This window comes from Papilio machaon, chromosome Z, assembly GCF_912999745.1.
Source record: "Papilio machaon chromosome Z, ilPapMach1.1, whole genome shotgun sequence".
NCBI lineage: Eukaryota > Metazoa > Arthropoda > Insecta > Lepidoptera > Papilionidae > Papilio > Papilio machaon.
This window is the reverse complement of record NC_060016.1, coordinates 8,374,579-8,398,929: the sequence shown is the minus strand read 5'-3', so window position 1 is coordinate 8,398,929 and position 24,351 is coordinate 8,374,579. Positions and strand designations below refer to the sequence as shown.

The following is a 24,351-nucleotide window of genomic DNA, read 5'->3' as shown; positions in this document are numbered from 1 at the left end:
TTTATTCTATATATTTTATCTCACAAGTAGAAACAGTATTTTAACTATTCAAATGAATATTAGTTAAACTTAATTTACAATACTCAAATTTCACAGATGTCAAAGAAAAAGAACACGGCAAACGCAAAAAACACATACAGACAAGTAGTCTCACTCATGAAGATGATATGAAAGAAGTAAGAAAAGAACTTCAGAAAATGCATCCGATTGAAAAAATTGACCATTGTGTGGTTGAAGAGTCAGATATATTGGAAGTGGATAGAATTCCTTTTCTTACAACTGTTCCGACTGAAATATCTGAAAACAACATTGAAATTATACCAGCAAGTGAAGCCACTCATATAAAAATGAGTAAGCAAGACAACTTCACAGCCAGGATTAAGTTAGATACAAATTATCCTCTCATTAGCAATAGTGAGCAAGTCGAAGAAAAAGAGGAAAGTTTCGAGACAAGAACAACGCAGGAGAGTTTAGCCCAAACCCAGTTTACTGAAGCAGATTCCCTGCAGGTAACCGAGATAGATGTGGGTAATTCCGTGGCAGATTGCTTGATAAATAAACAAAAACGCGAAACAAAAGCTAGTGAGGGATTAGTTACAGTAGACGGATACATCACAACTGAAATTATTGACGAAGTTTCTTCAATAAGTGAAATTGAAAAATGTATTGATCATAAAGAAAACGCAAAACAAACACTGTTTTTACAAGATGCTGTCAATATTTCGCAGGAAGTAAGTTCAGAAAAAGAAGGTACCATAAAAAGTCTGCCACTTACAATGACGTATGCTTCAGTAGGAATTACGCCCTTGAGTGAAGTTAGTGTCACAGAAGTTGAGGAAGAGAGTAGAGAACAAAAGTTAGAAAATCAAAGCTTAGAAAAACCAATACATGGCAAGGTTGATTTTAATTTACTGGAGTCAGTTGAAGTCGGTGAAGTTTTTATTGAAGATAAATCAGGGAAATATTATCCTGAGTTGATTGTTCCTACTGAAACTGCACGAAAAGATATTCTTGTTTCGAATCAAATATTTACCGAATATCATGATGTGCAAGAGAAAGAAGGATTATTAAATGCATTAAAATTACCCCCCACTCAGGAGGCTAATTTGGATGTAATGGTAAAAGACAGTGTTGTTGTATCTATGAATGAATTACACGAAAAGGAGGAAGAATTGATAGTACCTCAAAAACCCACAATGGCAATTGTAGATAAAGATTTGGAAGTACATACTGGCTTAGAAAATTATCAAGTTACTGCACATGTAAAAGAGTCCGAATTTCCGGGTGATTCGATAGTGAGTAAAAAAGCAAGTGTTGGGTTTAATGAACACCAACATAAGTTTAATACCGAAACAAACATTATTGATTCAGAACTTAATTTAGAAACATCAAAATCATTAACTTATGAAACAACAGCAAATATTTCAATTTCTGCTTTGGATAATAAAATTGTTGAGGAAATTTATGTAAGTGAAAAAGAGAAAGGGTTCATATCCAAACTAGACAAACCGACGGCTATAGCGAACATTGGAGTTAAAACATTAAAACCAATAATAACATCCGAGACTTTAGACAATTTAACCGTCAGCGAATTTTTATCGCAGGAGATAGGCGACAAGTCTGCAGTAGAAACAATATTAACACAAAATGCAAAAGTAATATCCATGCCGTTAGTACATGAGCAGGAGTCTCCTCAAGATTGCCGAATTGAAAAGCCCAGAGAGTTGTCTACAGCCGTTATTCCTAATTTACCTCTATCCGTCATCGAAACCGCTGCAGTTGAAAAGGAAAGTTGTTTAGATACAAACGCTATCCCGAACACGAATCATGCTAAAACAGCAACTTCGTATCCATTACAAACTCCAATTTCACAAGAAGTTACTACTGCTGATCAGATAGGCATAATAACGAGCGAAAACAATATTGTAGAAGAAATTTCAGAACAACATAGTTTACTTAATGAAATAACAACGTTTCAAACAATTGCACAAGAACAAGTGCAATTATTGAACGAAAAGGAATTATGCCAAAAGACTGCAAATTTGAACTTTATAAGTAAGGAAAGTTTAAATGTCACTGAAACACAATCTTCCCTAAGGGAAGAATATTTTAAACCAATAATTCCAACAACCACTGAAGTAGCTGAGATTGATGTTGACGTTATTCACAAAGTCGCTTTGATTTCAGAAGTTAGCACAAAAGATACCTTAAATAAACTACTCGATGAGAAATTAACTTACAAAGAGGCACAAATAACACAGAATCTCTTGACACAGCTACAAGTTTCTGAAAGTAACGTCTTAGAAACACAAGAACCTTTTGAAGAAAATTTTATGCCCGAACACAAATTTCTTAACGCAGGAGTCATTGCTCCGCAACAGTCTTTAACTGTATCTGAAACACTACAACATGAAAAAGAAGGAATTTATGAAGACAGTGAGGTAAAAGAAGGCTTTACTGCAGCTCCTAGTATTTCAAGTCTGCCCGTTGCCGTGTCATCTGAACTTATATCTGAAAATACGGTTGAGTTTACCAAGCAAACTCCTAAAGGTGATATACCGAAACATGCTACTGTCAGCAATGTTAGTTTTAAAGAAGTTATTGTGAGTACCACAGATTGCAATGAAACGGAGCGGGCTTTAATAACAACAAAACCGAGGTCATACGAAGCTTCCCTTAAACTCGATACAAACGATGCTTTAGTAATAGAAGAATTTAGTCCAGAAACAAAAAGCACTGATCTAGAAGACCAAAGTGTTCAGGTTTCAGTAAAGGCTAAACGAGATGCAATTCCGATACAAGCTGCTTCACAACAAGAAATTTTTATACATAATCTTGAAGGAGTATTACAAAAAGAACAAGTTTCAACAAAGCAACCTATCATTTCTATGACAACACTTCCAGTTCCAGAATGCGATATAAATGTGTTAGTTGACAATGAGAATTATTTAGCTATGCCCATAAGACCTGATAAACAAAATGCAGATGTTTCTATACTGGAAAAGCACGGCATTCAAACAACTGAAATCTTATCACACTCAGATAATTTGAAAAACACAGATGATTTTGAATTCGCATATAAAAAAGCTTTACCTAATGTGGAAGTTTATGGTAAAGCTGCAAACGTAGAAGAAACTGTAATAAGCCACGGAATAGATGCACTAATCGAATCAAAGACCAGCGTTGAAGCTCCCAATGTTGTAGCAGTGCCGTTAAATGTTTTAAAACAAACTGATATTATACCGGCAGAAAAAGAAATTTCATTTGTAGGAAAAGATACATTGCAATCAAACGCCACACTTGACTTTACACAGTTACAAGCAATCCAGACGAGCGTAATTGAAATAAGTGACAAAGAAAAAGAATTAGATACATCTTCTACTTTAGAAACTAAACCTTTCTCTGTTAAATTTGTTGCACCCTTGCAAGGGGCAATCAATACTGAAATCTTGACATCTGGAAATGTCGATTGTTTAAAAGATATGAAACCAGATTTGAAGCAAGCCACATTAACATTTGATGAAAATCTGCAGCAAGTAGAAGGTGTGCAAGTTATCTGTAATGAAAAAGAAGCAGAATTATTACATAAAGAAACAGGTACAACATTACACGCTACCGAAATGCTCGTAGAATCTCAAGCAAAAGAAGTTCAAGAAATACAGACGGTAGAAAAAGAAAAGGAATTTGAAAACGAGTTTAAACCGCATAGTAGTAACGCGGGCTATTCTATAAAGGAAGAGAAACATCTGCAAAGTACTGAAGTACTAACAAATCAAGTTAGCTTAGAACTGGAAGTGCAAAACATAAAATTCGAAAAAGCTTATCCATCGTACGAAAGTCACGAAGTTCCCCAAAAGACAGAACAAATTTTGGGAGAAAAGGAAGAAATAAGGGTAGAAGAAATAACAAACTCAATAAAAAGTAAAAGTTCTGTGAAAGGCATAAGTTCTATCAATATAACTGAAGTTATTCCTTCTGAAAATTTGTTACCGCTGCCTAAAATTACGCCTATCGGTTCAAAAAATGTAGAACCTACAAATAATGTTTTGGTGCAGCCATGTGTGAACATAAGTGAAACGGTAGTTAGTGAAAAAGAAGAAGAGTTGCCGTCATTTAAAGATCACAATAAAAAACAAGCGGAGATAGTTCTTCCCCAAAATGTTTACGTAAATGTTAAAGATCTAGTTATAGTGGAATCAGAAGAAAAGTTGATTGTTGAAGGAACTCCTAAGCCGTTATCGACAAATGTTGCGGAATTAGAAACAAATAGACATCTTAATGTTGAAATTCCGTTTTCATCGGAATCAGCAACTGTTTTAGGACCAAAAGATATTAGTAAAAAAGAAAGAGGTGAAATTAATTTTGAATCAATAAAACCGCTTATTGTTAATGAAATTAAAGCCGAAGAAACTGAGGAAGAATTTAATGTTAACATGAAGAAAAAAGAAAAACCTTTGGTTAATATAGAATTGAGTGATTCGGTTAATGTTACAGAAGTGATAAAACTTGAAAAGGGAATAAAACTTAACACTGATAAAGAAACATTTACAAATGCTTCTTGTAATATTGAACAAAGAGACAAATACGTTACAGTCACAGAAATAAATGCCAATGAGAAAGAATATGTAACCGAGCAAACTAACATATATCAACCTAAGGAATTCAAGGAAGTATTTGACACACATTCTTCCGTTATAATAGAAGAAGTAATACCAAAAGAATCTGAAGAGAATTTAACAGACTGTAAGTTAGCAAAAGAAGAGAAAGTTACCATCGACTTGGATTCCCAGCACCATATTACGATTACGGATGTCGATACAAGAGAAAAAGAACAAAATTTAAATATCAAAAGCAATCAGATTTGCGATAAACAAAGTGTAAATGTTGCGGCCCTAGACCATGTATTTACAGTAGAAACCACAGCCTTAGAGAGTGGATTAGGAATTACTGAACAACCTAAAAAGCGATACGAAAATGCACAAAAACTGCAACTCACTTCTGAAAGTCTAAATAATGAGCTTACACAAGTAATGGATAATGTCGACCAAATGGATATTTATCAAAAGCCAGAAGAACTGACACCCAAGTCAAGTTATAATGAAATGCAACACATACAACTGCTTGAACTAGTTACGGAAGAAACCCCTACTTCATTAATAACAGGTGGTCCTGTAAGTGAACATGCGTCTTCTGTACTAGCGCCATTGAAAGAAGTTGTTCGTTTTTCGCCACAATCTATTGAAAATTTGGAAAATTTACGTGACCAAAATCGGGACGAAAAAAAAATTGATTATGAATATGTGCTTAATAAAAGTTACATGACACTAGAAAGTACAACAGTAGAAACCTCCGAAAATGTTATCATTCAAGGTACTGAGCCTAAAACTGCAGATCAAGAACTACTGGAAATGAAATCAATTGAGGGAATTGAAATAATGTCGAGTGAAAATGTTGCTGATTTAGTTAAATCAGAAAACGAGCAGAAACAAATAGCAGAAGAGAAACCTATTGTTTTGCATGAAGTTACTAAATGTGAACACAATACTTTAGACAGTGTAGCTGGGATATATAATTTCTCTGTTACAAAAAGCGATAATGCAACAGTTGATGTAGAAACTTATAAAAGTTACCAGGTTTCAGAAAACACAACACACGAACATCCTAAAACAATTAGCAGCCAATATGACACAGAACCTAAACAGCTTCAAGAAAAAATTACAGAATTAAAGCCGGTTGAGTTAACAGAAATTATTTTAGGAGAAGTTGAAAACGTTTTAATGGCTAGCAATGTAAATACAGTAGAGAATAAAATCGTAAATATAATTGACTTAGAACCAATAAGTCAAACAGATGTGCTTGTATATGAAAGTGTAAAAAATGAAAATCCCAACGTGAGTAAATCTGTAACTGCCGAAAAGAATATAACGCCATTGACGCATCTTCAATGCAATGTCAATGTTTCCGAATTGCAGGTGGATGAATTAGTCACAGAACAACCACAGACTAAAATCACTACTGTTAAAACTACAAATATTTTACCTTTACAAGTAACTGATAACACGAGCATCCAATCTGAAATACCGTTAAATGTTAAAACGCCTGAAAAACAAAAAGTCAAAGAAACTTACAACTTTTACAATGAAATTGAAGTGTTGGATAAAAATAGAGCTGAAGAAACAAATCCTTACAATCAAGAGTATCCACAAGCACTCAAAACAAATTTCACTACTGTTGATGTCGGTCACCATAACATAATGATTACACAACAAGATGTATTTTTAGAGGGTAAGCATTGTTTTTTTGTCAAACGTGTTATAAAAAAATCTTTTTAGAATAACAACTTATCGGTTATAAGCGGAGTATTTTTCACAAATTAGTGTATATTATATAGCATTCATATTTAAAATTGTACCATATGGTTATAGGTAAGGAAACTAGGGATTCTTTTAAACTGATACATTTATAAACAGACAAACACTCACGTATTTGTTCGGTGTCGTTACCGACTACTTTCGAACCCATCAGTTGTCCTACATCCGGAAGACGTCGGCGCAAAAAAGTTAAATTTCATCTGGGAAAAATTTAAAAGAGATTATACAGGGTGTTACAAAAATATGATTGTTGTTTGGTTATAAAGGTTTTCTAGCCCCCTGTCATTTATAGTAACCGGACAGCCTGTACATGTCGGTACAAATTCAGCCTCTAATTTAGACATATTATATAGAGACCGAATTTTCAAAAACAACCAAAAATGTATTTTATTATTTTGTACTGAAAACATGCAAAAGTTGTGCGGTTTGTAGTCGCAACTTATGAAATTGTTATACATTTCACACAATTGACATCTGAAAGAAAGTAAACATTTGACCTAATTTTTTAATAACGTATAACATAGTAAAAAAACAACATTGTATCGGTCCTAAATTACTGGACATCGTGAGGCAAGCGATACTGCGGCCAGCGACTGCAGTATAGCATAACGAGAAAAAAAGAGTAACCAGACACAAATTAACTTTCTCTCATAAGTACATCAGTATGTTTCAGTGTGAACAGTTTTTCTTTACCACAAATAACGTTTTGACACTAGGGGACGACTCAAAACGATTTTACCTTATAAAGCTAATGATATAACAATCGCACGATATTGCAACTATGACATTGTTTTATATTTTATTCTCAACTTATTGGCCTTTCTATAGTCACCTTTGCACCCTTATCATATTTCTCATAATCTAGGCTATTTAAGCTAATAGGGCTATAAATATATATTTCTTGTCATACAAACATGGTAATATTGTCATATTATTAGTAACTAGTACAATGTACTAGTATTTTAGCAAAGTGCAAACATCATTAGGCCGACTCTTTCAAAGGGTTTATTGATTTACTGTGTACAAATATCTTATCCAGATAATTACAGTAGAATAATTTCCAATTGATGAGCAAGCGTAAAATGTGTAAAATTTAAAACACAATATGCTTTTTCAGAAAAAACCTTTGTTAACAAAGATTCGCCAAGATCTTCGGATTTAGAAGAAAGTGAAGAAATAGTAACAAAATTCATTCAATCGCCTGATAATGGACAACCAAAACAAATTAAGACAAAGCGAACTATAATAAGAAAACGAAAAACAGAGGATGGAAAAGGTAATGAATCAAATATTGTAATAGAAGAAAGACTAGATGACGATGAAAGACAAGAATCAGAGAAAGAAGTAAATCATAGCGTAAAAATAGAGGAGTATGAAGGAGATGAATCATTAGTGACAGATACCGATAAAAGTACAATCGAACTACCTGAAGAAAACTTCCAAATACCTAAGATGCGATCTCAAGTTCACATTGAAGAGATTCAAGTTGAAAGCGACTCAGACAAATCAATTAAAAAAGTAGTTAAAGAAAAATATCAGGTTAAGAAAAAGAGTAACAAAAAGGTGAAACACACAGAAGAAATATTTAAAGATGATATCAAAGATTTTGATATACCGCTTGAGACAAGAACAACTGAACTGATCAAAGAAGAACCCGAACAAGTACAAATAGATGAAGTGAAAACGGAAAGTGGTGAAACTCAGAAGGTCAAGACAGTCAAACGAGTGATCAAAAAACAAAAAGGACTCAAGAAAGAAGTAACAGAAATAACAACGATTGAAAAGGAAGGCGAAGAACCCGTCACTAGTGTTATTGTGACAGAAGAAACTGCTCCAGATTACGAAGAGATCCCTGAGGTCCCACAAGTGGTGGAGCTTCCTGAAGAGACCATAGAAGAGGAGGTGCCAAATGACGATGGTAAGCCACGTAAAAGTAAAATAACTAAACGTACTACTCGAAAGAAACCAATATCAAAACACGAAACAACAGAAATCACATCAACACAAATAGATGATAACCAACCAATCGTTACTGAACACACATCAGAGGAAATACTCGATGACACTACATCTCCACTTGACTCGTTATACGAAAAACAAGAAGCTGAAGTGATCGAAGAAGAACCCGAACAAGTCCAAATTGATGAAGTGAAAACGGAAAGTGGTGAAACTCGGAAGATCAAGACAGTCAAGCGAGTCATCAAAAAGCGTAAAGGAGCTAAAAAAGAAGAAACAGTGATAACCACTATTGAAAAGGAAGGAGAAGAACCCGTCACTAGTGTTATCGTGACAGAAGAAACTGCTCCAGATTACGAAGAGATCCCTGAGGTCCCACAAGTGGTGGAGCTTCCTGAAGAGACGATAGAAGAGGAGGTGCCAAATGACGATGGTAAGCCACGTAAAAGTAAAATAACTAAACGTACTACTCGAAAGAAACCAATATCAAAGAACGAAACAACAGAAATCACATCAACACAAATAGATGATAACCAACCAATCGTTACTGAACACACATCAGAGGAAATACTCGATGACACTACATCTCCACTTGACTCGTTATACGAAAAACAAGAAGCTGAAGTGATCGAAGAAGAACCTGAACAAGTCCATATTGATGAAGTGAAAACGGAAAGTGGTGAAACTCGGAAGATCAAGACAGTAAAGCGAGTCATCAAAAAGCGTAAAGGAGCTAAAAAAGAAGAAACAGTGATAACCACTATTGAAAAGGAAGGAGAAGAACCCGTCACTAGTGTTATCGTGACAGAAGAAACTGCTCCAGATTACGAAGAGACCACTGAAGTACCAATAGTGCTCGAGCTTCCCGAAGAGACCATAGAAGAGGTGGAACCAACCGATGACGGTAAACCACGTAAAACAAAAACAACACAAATGGATGATAACCAACCAGTCGTCACAGTTCCCACAACAGAGAAAGTACTGGATGAAATAAAATCTCCACTTGACACTTTACACGAAACGCAAACTGCTAAAGTGATCGAAGAAGAACCCGAACAAGTACACATAGATGAAGTAAAACCGGAAAGTGATGAAACTCAGAAGGTCAAGACAGTCAAACGAATGATCAAAAAACAAAAAGGACTCAAGAAAGAAGTTACAGAAATAACAACGATTGAAAAGGAAGGCGAAGAACCCGTAACTAGTGTTATCGTGACAGAAGAAACTGCTCCAGATTACGAAGATATCCCTGAGGTCCCACAAGTGGTGGAGCTTCCTGAAGAGACCATAGAAGAGGAGGTGCCAAATGACGATGGTAAGCCACTTAAAAGTAAAATAACTAAACGTACTACTCGAAAGAAACCAATATCAAAACACGAAAAGACAGAAATCACATCAACACAAATAGATGATAACCAACCAATCGTTACTGAACATACATCAGAGGAAATACTCGATGACACTACATCTCCACTTGACTCGTTATACGAAAAACAAGAAGCTGAAGTGATCGAAGAAGAACCCGAACAAGTCCAAATTGATGAAGTGAAAACGGAAAGTGGTGAAACTCGTAAGATCAAGACAGTCAAGCGAGTCATCAAAAAGCGTAAAGGAGCTAAAAAAGAAAAAACAGTGATAACCACTATTGAAAAGGAAGGAGAAGAACCCGTCACTAGTGTTATCGTGACAGAAGAAACTGCTCCGGATTACGAAGAGATCCCTGAGGTCCCACAAGTGGTGGAGCTTCCTGAAGAGACCATAGAAGAGGAGATGCCAAATGACGATGGTAAGCCACGTAAAAGTAAAATAACTAAACGTACTACTCGAAAGAAACCAATATCAAAACACGAAACAACAGAAATCACATCAACACAAATAGATGATAATCAACCAATCGTTACTGAACACACATCAGAGGAAATACTCGATGACACTACATCTCCACTTGACTCGTTATACGAAAAACAAGAAGCTGAAGTGATCGAAGAAGAACCCGAACAAGTCCAAATTGATGAAGTGAAAACGGAAAGTGGTGAAACTCGGAAGGTCAAAACAGTCAAGCGAGTCATCAAAAAGCGTAAAGGAGCTAAAAAAGAAGAAACAGTGATAACCACTATTGAAAAGGAAGGAGAAGAACCAGTCACTAGTGTTATCGTGACAGAAGAAACTGCTCCAGATTACGAAGAGATCCCTGAGGTCCCACAAGTGGTGGAGCTTCCTGAAGAGACCATAGAAGAGGAGGTGCCAAATGACGATGGTAAGCCACGTAAAAGTAAAATAACTAAACGTACTACTCGAAAGAAACCAATATCAAAACACGAAACAACAGAAATCACATCAACACAAATAGATGATAACCAACCAATCGTTACTGAACACACATCAGAGGAAATACTCGATGACACTACATCTCCAATTGACTCGTTATACGAAAAACAAGAAGCTGAAGTGATCGAAGAAGAACCTGAACAAGTCCATATTGATGAAGTGAAAACGGAAAGTGGTGAAACTCGGAAGATCAAGACAGTAAAGCGAGTCATCAAAAAGCGTACAGGAGCTAAAAAAGAAGAAACAGTGATAACCACTATTGAAAAGGAAGGAGAAGAACCCGTCACTAGTGTTATCGTGACAGAAGAAACTGCTCCGGATTACGAAGAGATCCCTGAGGTCCCACAAGTGGTGGAGCTTCCTGAAGAGACCATAGAAGAGGAGGTGCCAAATGACGATGGTAAGCCACGTAAAAGTAAAATAACTAAACGTACTACTCGAAAGAAACCAATATCAAAACACGAAACAACAGAAATCACATCAACACAAATAGATGATAACCAACCAATCGTTACTGAACATACATCAGAGGAAATACTCGATGACACTACATCTCCACTTGACTCGTTATACGAAAAACAAGAAGCTGAAGTGATCGAAGAAGAACCCGAACAAGTCCAAATTGATGAAGTGAAAACGGAAAGTGGTGAAACTCGGAAGGTCAAAACAGTCAAGCGAGTCATCAAAAAGCGTAAAGGAGCTAAAAAAGAAGAAACAGTGATAACCACTATTGAAAAGGAAGGAGAAGAACCAGTCACTAGTGTTATCGTGACAGAAGAAACTGCTCCAGATTACGAAGAGATCCCTGAGGTCCCACAAGTGGTGGAGCTTCCTGAAGAGACCATAGAAGAGGAGATGCCAAATGACAATGGTAAGCCACGTAAAAGTAAAATAACTAAACGTACTACTCGAAAGAAACCAATATCAAAACACGAAACAACAGAAATCACATCAACACAAATAGATGATAATCAACCAATCGTTACTGAACACACATCAGAGGAAATACTCGATGACACTACATCTCCACTTGACTCGTTATACGAAAAACAAGAAGCTGAAGTGATCGAAGAAGAACCCGAACAAGTCCAAATTGATGAAGTGAAAACGGAAAGTGGTGAAACTCGGAAGGTCAAAACAGTCAAGCGAGTCATCAAAAAGCGTAAAGGAGCTAAAAAAGAAGAAACAGTGATAACCACTATTGAAAAGGAAGGAGAAGAACCAGTCACTAGTGTTATCGTGACAGAAGAAACTGCTCCAGATTACGAAGAGATCCCTGAGGTCCCACAAGTGGTGGAGCTTCCTGAAGAGACCATAGAAGAGGAGGTGCCAAATGACGATGGTAAGCCACGTAAAAGTAAAATAACTAAACGTACTACTCGAAAGAAACCAATATCAAAACACGAAACAACAGAAATCACATCAACACAAATAGATGATAACCAACCAATCGTTACTGAACACACATCAGAGGAAATACTCGATGACACTACATCTCCAATTGACTCGTTATACGAAAAACAAGAAGCTGAAGTGATCGAAGAAGAACCTGAACAAGTCCATATTGATGAAGTGAAAACGGAAAGTGGTGAAACTCGGAAGATCAAGACAGTAAAGCGAGTCATCAAAAAGCGTACAGGAGCTAAAAAAGAAAAAACAGTGATAACCACTATTGAAAAGGAAGGAGAAGAACCCGTCACTAGTGTTATCGTGACAGAAGAAACTGCTCCGGATTACGAAGAGATCCCTGAGGTCCCACAAGTGGTGGAGCTTCCTGAAGAGACCATAGAAGAGGAGGTGCCAAATGACGATGGTAAGCCACGTAAAAGTAAAATAACTAAACGTACTACTCGAAAGAAACCAATATCAAAACACGAAACAACAGAAATCACATCAACACAAATAGATGATAACCAACCAATCGTTACTGAACACACATCAGAGGAAATACTCGATGACACTACATCTCCACTTGACTCGTTAGACGAAAAACAAGAAGCTGAAGTGATCGAAGAAGAACCCGAACAAGTCCAAATTGATGAAGTGAAAACGGAAAGTGGTGAAACTCGGAAGATCAAGACAGTCAAGCGAGTCATCAAAAAGCGTAAAGGAGCTAAAAAAGAAAAAACAGTGATAACCACTATTGAAAAGGAAGGAGAAGAACCCGTCACTAGTGTAATCGTGACAGAAGAAACTGCTCCGGATTACGAAGAGATCCCTGAGGTCCCACAAGTGGTGGAGCTTCCTGAAGAGACCATAGAAGAGGAGGTGCCAAATGACTATGGTAAGCCACGTAAAAGTAAAATAACTAAACGTATTACTCGAAAGAAACCAATATCAAAACACGAAACAACAGAAATCACATCAACACAAATTGATGATAACCAACCAATCGTTACTGAACACACATCAGAGGAAATACTCGATGACACTACATCTCCACTTGACTTGTTATACGAAAAACAAGAAGCTGAAGTGATCGAAGAAGAACCCGAACAAGTCCAAATTGATGAAGTGAAAACGGAAAGTGGTGAAACTCGGAAGATCAAGACAGTCAAGCGAGTCATCAAAAAGCGTAAAGGACCTAAAAAAGAAAAAACAGTGATAACCACTATTGAAAAGGAAGGAGAAGAACCCGTCACTAGTGTTATCGTGACAGAAGAAACTGCTCTAGATTACGAAGATATCCCTGAGGTCCCACAAGTGGTGGAGCTTCCTGAAGAGACCATAGAAGAGGAGGTGCCAAATGACGATGGTAAGCCACGTAAAAGTAAAATAACTAAACGTACTACTCGAAAGAAACCAATATCAAAACACGAAACAACAGAAATAACATCAACACAAATAGATGATAACCAACCAATCGTTACTGAACACACATCAGAGGAAATACTCGATGACACTACATCTCCACTTGACTCGTTAGACGAAAAACAAGAAGCTGAAGTGATCGAAGAAGAACCCGAACAAGTCCAAATTGATGAAGTGAAAACGGAAAGTGGTGAAACTCGGAAGATCAAGACAGTCAAGCGAGTCATCAAAAAGCGTAAAGGAGCTAAAAAAGAAAAAACAGTGATAACCACTATTGAAAAGGAAGGAGAAGAACCCGTCACTAGTGTAATCGTGACAGAAGAAACTGCTCCGGATTACGAAGAGATCCCTGAGGTCCCACAAGTGGTGGAGCTTCCTGAAGAGACCATAGAAGAGGAGGTGCCAAATGACTATGGTAAGCCACGTAAAAGTAAAATAACTAAACGTATTACTCGAAAGAAACCAATATCAAAACTCGAAACAACAGAAATCACATCAACACAAATAGATGATAACCAACCAATCGTTACTGAACACACATCAGAGGAAATACTCGATGACACTACATCTCTATTTGACACTTTACACGACACACAAAATGCTGAAGTGATCGAAGAAGAACCCGAACAAGTCCAAATTGATGAAGTGAAAACGGAAAGTGGTGAAACTCGGAAGGTCAAAACAGTCAAGCGAGTCATCAAAAAGCGTAAAGGAGCTAAAAAAGAAGAAACAGTGATAACCACTATTGAAAAGGAAGGAGAAGAACCAGTCACTAGTGTTATCGTGACAGAAGAAACTGCTCCAGATTACGAAGAGATCCCTGAGGTCCCACAAGTGGTGGATCTTCCTGAAGAGACCATAGAAGAGCAGGTGCCAAATGACGATGGTAAGCCACGTAAAAGTAAAATAACTAAACGTACTACTCGAAAGAAACCAATATCAAAACACGAAACAACAGAAATCACATCAACACAAATAGATGATAACCAACCAATCGTTACTGAACACACATCAGAGGAAATACTCGATGACACTACATCTCCACTTGACTCGTTAGACGAAAAACAAGAAGCTGAAGTGATCGAAGAAGAACCCGAACAAGTCCAAATTGATGAAGTGAAAACGGAAAGTGGTGAAACTCGGAAGATCAAGACAGTCAAGCGAGTCATCAAAAAGCGTAAAGGAGCTAAAAAAGAAGAAACAGTGATAACCACTATTGAAAAGGAAGGAGAAGAACCCGTCACTAGTGTTATCGTGACAGAAGAAACTGCTCTAGATTACGAAGAGATCCCTGAGGTCCCACAAGTGGTGGAGCTTCCTGAAGAGACAATAGAAGAGGAGGTACCAAATGACGATGGTAAGCCCCGTAAAAGTAAAATAACTAAACGTACTACTCGAAAGAAACCAATTCCAAAACACGAAACAGCAGAAATCTCATCAACACAAATAGATGATAACCAACCAATCGTTACTGAACACACAACAGAGGAAATACTCGATGACACTACATCTCTATTTGACACTTTACACGACACACAAAATGCTGAAGTGATTGAAGAAGAACCAGAACAAGTCCAAATTGATGAAGTGAAAACGGAAAGTGGTGAAACTCGGAAGATCAAGACAGTCAAGCGAGTCATCAAAAAGCGTAAAGGACCTAAAAAAGAAAAAACAGTGATAACCACTATTGAAAAGGAAGGAGAAGAACCCGTCACTAGTGTTATCGTGACAGAAGAAACTGCTCTAGTTTACGAAGAGATCCCTGAGGTCCCACAAGTGGTGGAGCTTCCTGAAGAGACCATAGAAGAGGAGGTGCCAAATGACGATGGTAAGCCACGTAAAAGTAAAATAACTAAACGTACTACTCGAAAGAAACCAATTTCAAAACACGAAACAACAGAAATCACATCAACACAAATAGATGATAACCAACCAATCGTTACTGAACACACATCAGAGGAAATACTCGATGACACTACATCTCCACTTGACTCGTTATACGAAAAACAAGAAGCTGAAGTGATCGAAGAAGAACCCGAACAAGTCCAAATTGATGAAGTGAAAACGGAAAGTGGTGAAACTCGGAAGATCAAGACAGTCAAGCGAGTCATCAAAAAGCGTAAAGGAGCTAAAAAAGAAGAAACAGTGATAACCACTATTGAAAAGGAAGGAGAAGAACCAGTCACTAGTGTTATCGTGAAAGAAGAAACTGTTCCAGATTTCGAAGAGACCCCTGAAGTACCAATAGTGCTCGAGTTTCCCGAAGAGACCATAGAAGAGGTGGAACCAACTGATGACGGTAAGCCACGTAAAATAAAAACAACACAAATGTATGATGACCAACCAGTCGACACAATTCACACAACAGAGAAAATACTCGATGAAACAACATCTCCACTTGACACTTTACAAGAAACACAAACTGCTAAAGTGATCGAAGAAGAACCCGAACAAGTACACATAGATGAAGTGAAACCGGAAAGTGGTGAAACTCAGAAGGTCAAGACAGTCAAACGAATGATCAAAAAACAAAAAGGACTCAAGAAAGAAGTAACAGAAGTAACAACGATTGAAAAGGAAGGCGAAGAACCCGTCACTAGTGTTATCGCGACAGAAGAAACTATTCTAGATTTCGAAGAGATCCCTGAGGTCCCACAAGTGGTGGAGCTTCCTGAAGAGACCATAGAAGAGGAGGTGCCAAATGACGATGGTAAGCCACGTAAAAGTAAAATAACCAAACGTACTTCTCGAAAGAAATCAATTCCAAAACACGAAACAACAGAAATCACATCAACACAAATAGATGATAACCAACCAATCGTTACTGAACACACATCAGAGGAAATACTCGATGACACTACATCTCCACTTGACTCGTTATGCGAAAAACAAGAAGCTGAAGTGATCGAAGAAGAACCCGAACAAGTCCAAATTGATGAAGTGAAAACAGAAAGTGGTGAAACTCGGAAGATCAAGACAGTCAAGCGAGTCATCAAAAAGCGTAAAGGAGCTAAAAAAGAAAAAACAGTGATAACCACTATTGAAAAGGAAGGAGAAGAACCAGGCACTAGTGTTATCGTGACAGAAGAAACTGCTCCAGATTACGAAGAGATCCCTGAGGTCCCACAAGTGGTGGATCTTCCTGAAGAGACGATAGAAGAGCAGGTGCCAAATGACGATGGTAAGCCACGTAAAAGTAAAATAACTAAACGTACTACTCGACAGAAACCAATATCAAAACACGAAACAACAGAAATCACATCAACACAAATAGATGATAACCAACCAATCTTTACTGAACACACATCAGAGGAAATACTCGATGACACTACATCTCCACTTGACTCGTTAGACGAAAAACAAGAAGCTGAAGTGATCGAAGAAGAACCCGAACAAGTCCAAATTGATGAAGTGAAAACGGAAAGTGGTGAAACTCGGAAGATCAAGACAGTCAAGCGAGTCATCAAAAAGCGTAAAGGAGCTAAAAAAGAAAAAACAGTGATAACCACTATTGAAAAGGAAGGAGAAGAACCCGTCACTAGTGTTATCGTGACAGAAGAAACTGCTCTAGATTACGAAGAGATCCCTGAGGTCCCACAAGTGGTGGAGCTTCCTGAAGAGACAATAGAAGAGGAGGTGCCAAATGACGATGGTAAGCCACGTAAAAGTAAAATAACTAAACGTACTACTCGAAAGAAACCAATTCCAAAACACGAAACAGCAGAAATCACATCAACACAAATAGATGATAACCAACCAATCGTTACTGAACACACATCAGAGGAAATACTCGATGACACTACATCTCCACTTGACTCGTTATGCGAAAAACAAGAAGCTGGAGTGATCGAAGAAGAACCCGAACAAGTCCAAATTGATGAAGTGAAAACGGAAAGTGGTGAAACTCGGAAGATCAAGACAGTCAAGCGAGTCATCAAAAAGCGTAAAGGAGCTAAAAAAGAAAAAACAGTGATAACCACTATTGAAAAGGAAGGAGAAGAACCCGTCACTAGTGTTATCGTGACAGAAGAAACTGCTCTAGATTACGAAGAGATCCCTGAGGTCCCACAAGTGGTGGAGCTTCCTGAAGAGACAATAGAAGAGGAGGTGCCAAATGACGATGGTAAGCCACGTAAAAGTAAAATAACTAAACGTACTACTCGAAAGAAACCAATTCCAAAACACGAAACAGCAGAAATCACATCAACACAAATAGATGATAACCAACCAATCGTTACTGAACACACATCAGAGGAAATACTCGATGACACTACATCTCCACTTGACTCGTTATGCGAAAAACAAGAAGCTGAAGTGATCGAAGAAGAACCCGAACAAGTCCAAATTGATGAAGTGAAAACAGAAAGTGGTGAAACTCGGAAGATCAAGACAGTCAAGCGAGTCATCAAAAAGCGTAAAGGACCTAAAAAAGAAAAAACAGTGATAACCACTATTGAAAAGGAAGGAGAAGAACCCGTCACTAGTGTTATCGTGACAGAAGAAACTGCTCTAGTTTACGAAGAGATCCCTGAGGTCCCACAAGTGGTGGAACTTCCTGAAGAGACGATAGAAGAGGAGGTGCCAAATGACGATGGTAAGCCACGTAAAAGTAAAATAACCAAACGTACTTCTCGAAAGAAACCAATTCCAAAACACGAAACAACAGAAATCACATCAACACAAATTGATGATAACCAACCAATCGTTACTGAACACACATCAGAGGAAATACTCGATGACACTACATCTCTATTTGACACTTTACACGACACACAAAATGCTGAAGTGATCGAAGAAGAACCCGAACAAGTCCAAATTGATGAAGTGAAAACGGAAAGTGGTGAAACTCGGAAGATCAAGACAGTCAAGCGAGTCATCAAAAAGCGTAAAGGACCTAAAAAAGAAGAAACAGTGATAACCACTATTGAAAAGGAAGGAGAAGAACCAGTCACTAGTGTTATCGTGAAAGAAGAAATTGTTCCAGATTTCGAAGAGACCCCTGAAGTACCAATAGTGCTCGAGCTTCCCGAAGAGACCATAGAAGAGGTGGAACCAACTGATGACGGTAAGCCACGTAAAATAAAAACAACACAAATGGATGATGACCAACCAGTCGACACAATTCACACAACAGAGAAAATACTCGATGAAGCAACATCTCCACTTGACACTATACACGAAACACGAAATGCTAAAGTGATCGAAGAAGAACCCGAGCAAATACACGTACATGAAGAGAAACCGGAAAGAGGTGAAACTCAGAAGGTCAAGACAGTGAAACGAGTGATCAAAAAACAAAAAGGACTCAAGAAAGAAGTAACAGAAATAACAACGATTGAAAAGGAAGGCGAAGAACCCGTCACTAGTGTTATCGTGACAGAAGAAACTGCTCCAGATTTCGAAGAGATCCCTGAGGTCCCACAAGTGGTGGAGCTTCCTGAAGAGACCATAGAAGAGGAGGTGCCAAATGACGATGGTAAGCCCCGTAAAAGTAAAATAACTAAACGTACTACTCAAAAGAAACCAATACCAAAACACGAAACAACAGAAATCACATCAACACAAATAGATGATAACCAACCAATCGTTACTGAACACACAACAGAGGAAATACTCGATGATACTACATCTCTATTTGACACTTTACACGACACACAAAATGCTGAAGTGATTGAAGAAGAACCAGAACAAGTCCAAATTGATGAAGTGAAAACGGAAAGTGGTGAAATACAGAAGATCAAGACAGTCAAGCGAGTCATCAAAAAGCGTAAAGGACCTAAAAAAGAAAAAACAGTGATAACCACTATTGAAAAGGAAGGAGAAGAACCCATCACTAGTGTTATCGTGACAGAAGAAACTGCTCCAGATTACGAAGAGATCCCTGAGGTCCCACAAGTGGTGGAGCTTCCTGAAGAGACCATAGAAGAGGAGGTGCCAAATGACGATAGCAAGCCACGTAAAAGTAAAATAACTAAACGTACTACTCGAAAGAAACCAATTCCAAAACACGAAACAACAGAAATCACATCAACACAAATAGATGATAACCAACCAATCGTTACTGAACACACATCAGAGGAAATACTCGATGACACTACATCTCCACTTGACTCGTTATACGAAAAACAAGAAGCTGAAGTGATCGAAGAAGAACCCGAACAAGTCCAAATTGATGAAGTGAAAACGGAAAGTGGTGAAACTCGGAAGATCAAGACAGTCAAGCGAGTCATCAAAAAGCGTAAAGGAGCTAAAAAAGAAGAAACAGTGATAACCACTATTGAAAAGGAAGGAGAAGAACCCGTCACTAGTGTTATCGTGACAGAAGAAACTGCTCTAGATTACGAAGAGATCCCTGAGGTCCCACAAGTGGTGGAACTTCCTGAAGAGACGATAGAAGAGGAGGTGCCAAATGACGATGGTAAGCCACGTAAAAGTAAAATAACCAAACGTACTTCTCGAAAGAAACCAATTCCAAAACACGAAACAACAAAAATCACATCAACACAAATAGATGATAACCAACCAATCGTTATTGAACACACATCAGAGGAAAAACTCGATGACACTACATCTATATTTGACACTTTACACGACACACAAAATGCTGAAGTGATCGAAGAAGAACCCGAACAAGTCCAAATTGATGAAGTGAAAACGGAAAGTGGTGAAACTCGGAAGATCAAGACAGTCAAGCGAGTCATCAAAAAGCGTAAAGGAGCTAAAAAAGAAGAAACAGTGATAACCACTATTGAAAAGGAAGGAGAAGAACCCGTCACTAGTGTTATCGTGACAGAAGAAACTGCTCTAGATTACGAAGAGATCCCTGAGGTCCCACAAGTGGTGGAACTTCCTGAAGAGACGATAGAAGAGGAGGTGCCAAATGACGATGGTAAGCCACGTAAAAGTAAAATAACCAAACGTACTTCTCGAAAGAAACCAATTCCAAAACACGAAACAACAGAAATCACATCAACACAAATTGATGATAACCAACCAATCGTTACTGAACACACATCAGAGGAAATACTCGATGACACTACATCTCTATTTGACACTTTACACGACACACAAAATGCTGAAGTGATCGAAGAAGAACCCGAACAAGTCCAAATTGATGAAGTGAAAACGGAAAGTGGTGAAACTCGGAAGATCAAGACAGTCAAGCGAGTCATCAAAAAGCGTAAAGGACCTAAAAAAGAAAAAACAGTGATAACCACTATTGAAAAGGAAGGAGAAGAACCAGTCACTAGTGTTATCGTGAAAGAAGAAATTGTTCCAGATTTCGAAGAGACCCCTGAAGTACCAATAGTGCTCGAGCTTCCCGAAGAGACCATAGAAGAGGTGGAACCAACTGATGACGGTAAGCCACGTAAAATAAAAACAACACAAATGTATGATGACCAACCAGTCGACACAATTCACACAACAGAGAAAATACTCGATGAAACAACATCTCCACTTGACACTATACACGAAACACAAAATGCTAAAGTGGTCGATGAAGAACCCGAACAAGTACACATAGATGAAGAGAAACCGGAAAGTGGTGAAACTCAGAAGGTCAAGACAGTGAAACGAGTGATCAAAAAACAAAAAGGACTCAAGAAAGAAGTAACAGAAATAACAACGATTGAAAAGGAAGGCGAAGAACCCGTCACTAGTGTTATCGTGACAGAAGAAACTGCTCCAGATTTCGAAGAGATCCCTGAGGTCCCACAAGTTGTGGAGCTTCCTGAAGAGACCATAGAAGAGGATGTGCTAAATGACGATGGTAAGCCCCGTAAAAGTAAAATAACTAAATGTACTACTCAAAAGAAACCAATACCAAAACACGAAACAACAGAAATCTCATCAACACAAATAGATGATAACCAACCAATCGTTACTGAACACACATCAGAGGAAATACTCGATGACACTACATCTCTATTTGACACTTTACACGACACACAAAATGCTGAAGTGATTGAAGAAGAACCAGAACAAGTCCAAATTGATGAAGTGAAAACGGAAAGTGGTGAAATACAGAAGATCAAGACAGTCAAGCGAGTCATCAAAAAGCGTAAAGGACCTAAAAAAGAAAAAACAGTGATAACCACTATTGAAAAGGAAGGAGAAGAACCCGTCACTAGTGTTATCGTGACAGAAGAAACTGCTCCAGACTACGAAGCGATCCCTGAGGTTCCACAAGTGGTGGAGCTTCCTGAAGAGACCATAGAAGAGGAGTTGCCAAATGACGATGGTAAGCCGCGTAAAGGTAAAATAACTAAACATACTGTTCAAAAGAAATCAATTCCAAAACACGAAACAACAGAAATCACATCAACACAAATAGATGATAACCAACCAATCGTTACTGAACACACATCAGAGGAAATACTCGATGACACTACATCACTATTAGACACTTTACATGACACACAAAATGCTGAAGTGATCGAAGAAGAACCCGAACAAGTCCAAATTGATGCAGTGAAAACGGAAAGTGGTGAAACTCGGAAGATCAAGACAGTCAAGCGAGTCATCAAAAAGCGTAAAGGACCTAAAAAAGAAAAAACAGTGATAACCACTATTGAAAAGGAAGGAGAAGAACCCATCACTAGTGTTATCGTGACAGAAGAAACTGCTCCAGATTACGAAGAGATCCCTGAGGACCCACAAGTGGTGGAGCTTCCTGAAGAGACCATAGAAGAGGAGGTGCCAAATGACGATAGCAAGCCACGTAAAAGTAAAATAACTAAACGTACTACTCGAAAGAAACCAATTCCAAAACACGAAACAACAGAAATCACATCAACAAAAATAGATGATAACCAACCGATCGTTATTGAATACACATCAGAAGAAATACTCGATGACACTACATCTCCTCTTGACTCGTTATACGAAAAAGAAGAAGCTGAAGTGATCGAAGAAGAACCCGTGCAAGTCCAAATTGATGAAGTGAAAACGGAAAGTGGTGAAACTCGGAAGATCAAGACAGTCAAGCGAGTCATCAAAAAGCGTAAAGGAGCTAAAAAAGAAGAAACAGTGATAACCACTATTGAAAAGGAAGGAGAAGAACCCGTCACTAGTGTTATCGTGACAGAAGAAACTGCTCCAGATTACGAAGCGATCCCTGAGGTTCCACAAGTGGTGGAGCTTCCTGAAGAGACCATAGAAGAGGAGGTGCCAAATGACGATGGTAAGCCGCGTAAAAGTAAAATAACTAAACGTACTACTCAAAAGAAACCAATACCAAAACACGAAACAACAGAAATCACATCAACACAAATAGATGATAACCAACCAATCGTTACTGAACACACATCAGAGGAAATACTCGATGACACTACATCTCTATTTGACACTTTACACGACACACAAAATGCTGAAGTGATTGAAGAAGAACCAGAACAAGTCCAAATTGATGAAGTGAAAACGGAAAGTGGTGAAATACAGAAGATCAAGACAGTCAAGCGAGTCATCAAAAAGCGTAAAGGACCCAAAAAAGAAAAAACAGTGATAACCACTATTGAAAAGGAAGGAGAAGAACCCGTCACTAGTGTTATCGTGACAGAAGAAACTGTTCCAGATTACGAAGCGATCCCTGAGGTTCCACAAGTGGTGGAGCTTCCTGAAGAGACCATAGAAGAGGAGGTGCCAAATGACGATGGTAAGCCGCGTAAAGGTAAAATAACTAAACAAACTGTTCAAAAGAAATCAATTCCAAAACACGAAACAACAGAAATCACATCAACACAAATAGATGATAACCATCCAATCGTTACTGAACACACATCAGAGGAAATACTCGATGACACTACATCACTATTAGACACTTTACATGACACACAAAATGCTGAAGTGATCGAAGAAGAACCCGAACAAGTCCAAATTGATGCAGTGCAAACGGAAAGTGGTGAAACTCGGAAGATCAAGACAGTCAAGCGAGTCATCAAAAAGCGTAAAGGACCTAAAAAAGAAAAAACAGTGATAACCACTATTGAAAAGGAAGGAGAAGAACCCATCACTAGTGTTATCGTGACAGAAGAAACTACTCCAGATTACGAAGAGATCCCTGAGGTCCCACAAGTGGTAGAGCTTCCTGAAGAGACCATAGAAGAGGAGGTACCAAATGACGATGGTAAGCCACGTAAAAGTAAAATAACTAAACGTACTACTCGAAAGAAACCAATTCCAAAACACGAAACAACAGAAATCACATCAACACAAATAGATGATAACCAACCAATCGTTATTGAACACACATCAGAAGAAATACTCGATGACACTACATCTCCTCTTGACTCGTTATACGAAAAAGAAGAAGCTGAAGAGATCGAAGAAGAACCCGAACAAGTCCAAATTGATGAAGTGAAAACGGAAAGTGGTGAAACTCGGAAGATCAAGACAGTCAAGCGAGTCATCAAAAAGCGTAAAGGACCTAAAAAAGAAAAAACAGTGATAACCACTATTGAAAAGGAAGGAGAAGAACCCATCACTAGTGTTATCGTGACAGAAGAAACTGCTCCAGATTACGAAGAGATCCCTGAGGTCCCACAAGTGGTGGAGCTTCCTGAAAAGACCAAAGAAGAGGAGGTGCCAAATGACGATGGTAAGCCACGTAAAGGTAAAATTACTAAACTTACTGTTCAAAAGAAATCAATTCCAAAACACGAAACAACAGAAAACACATCCACACAAATAGATGATAACCAACCAATCGTTATTGAACACACATCAGAAGAAATACTCGATGACACTACATCTCCTCTTGACTCGTTATACGAAAAAGAAGAAGCTGAAGTGATCGAAGAAGAACCCGAACAAGTCCAAATTGATGAAGTGAAAACGGAAAGTGGTGAAACTCGGAAGATCAAGACAGTCAAGCGAGTCATCAAAA

At 38.0% G+C, this 24,351-nt stretch overlaps 1 protein-coding gene across 5 annotated transcripts in view; it reads left to right on the top strand.

Annotated features, from left to right (window-relative positions):
- Positions 1-24,351, top strand: part of LOC106717044 (titin-like) — an 88,085-nt gene that overhangs the window by 42,089 nt on the left and 21,645 nt on the right. For 4 of the 5 annotated variants that reach the window (XM_045686034.1, XM_045686032.1, XM_045686031.1 and 1 more), the window contains 3 exons: positions 97-6,285; positions 7,489-13,090; positions 20,036-21,237. In XM_045686034.1, coding sequence (XP_045541990.1) covers positions 97-6,285; positions 7,489-13,090; positions 20,036-21,237 — 12,993 coding nt within the window. The remainder of the gene's footprint in view (positions 1-96; positions 6,286-7,488; positions 13,091-20,035; positions 21,238-24,351) is intronic. The other variant, XM_045686033.1, reaches the window with a different exon arrangement.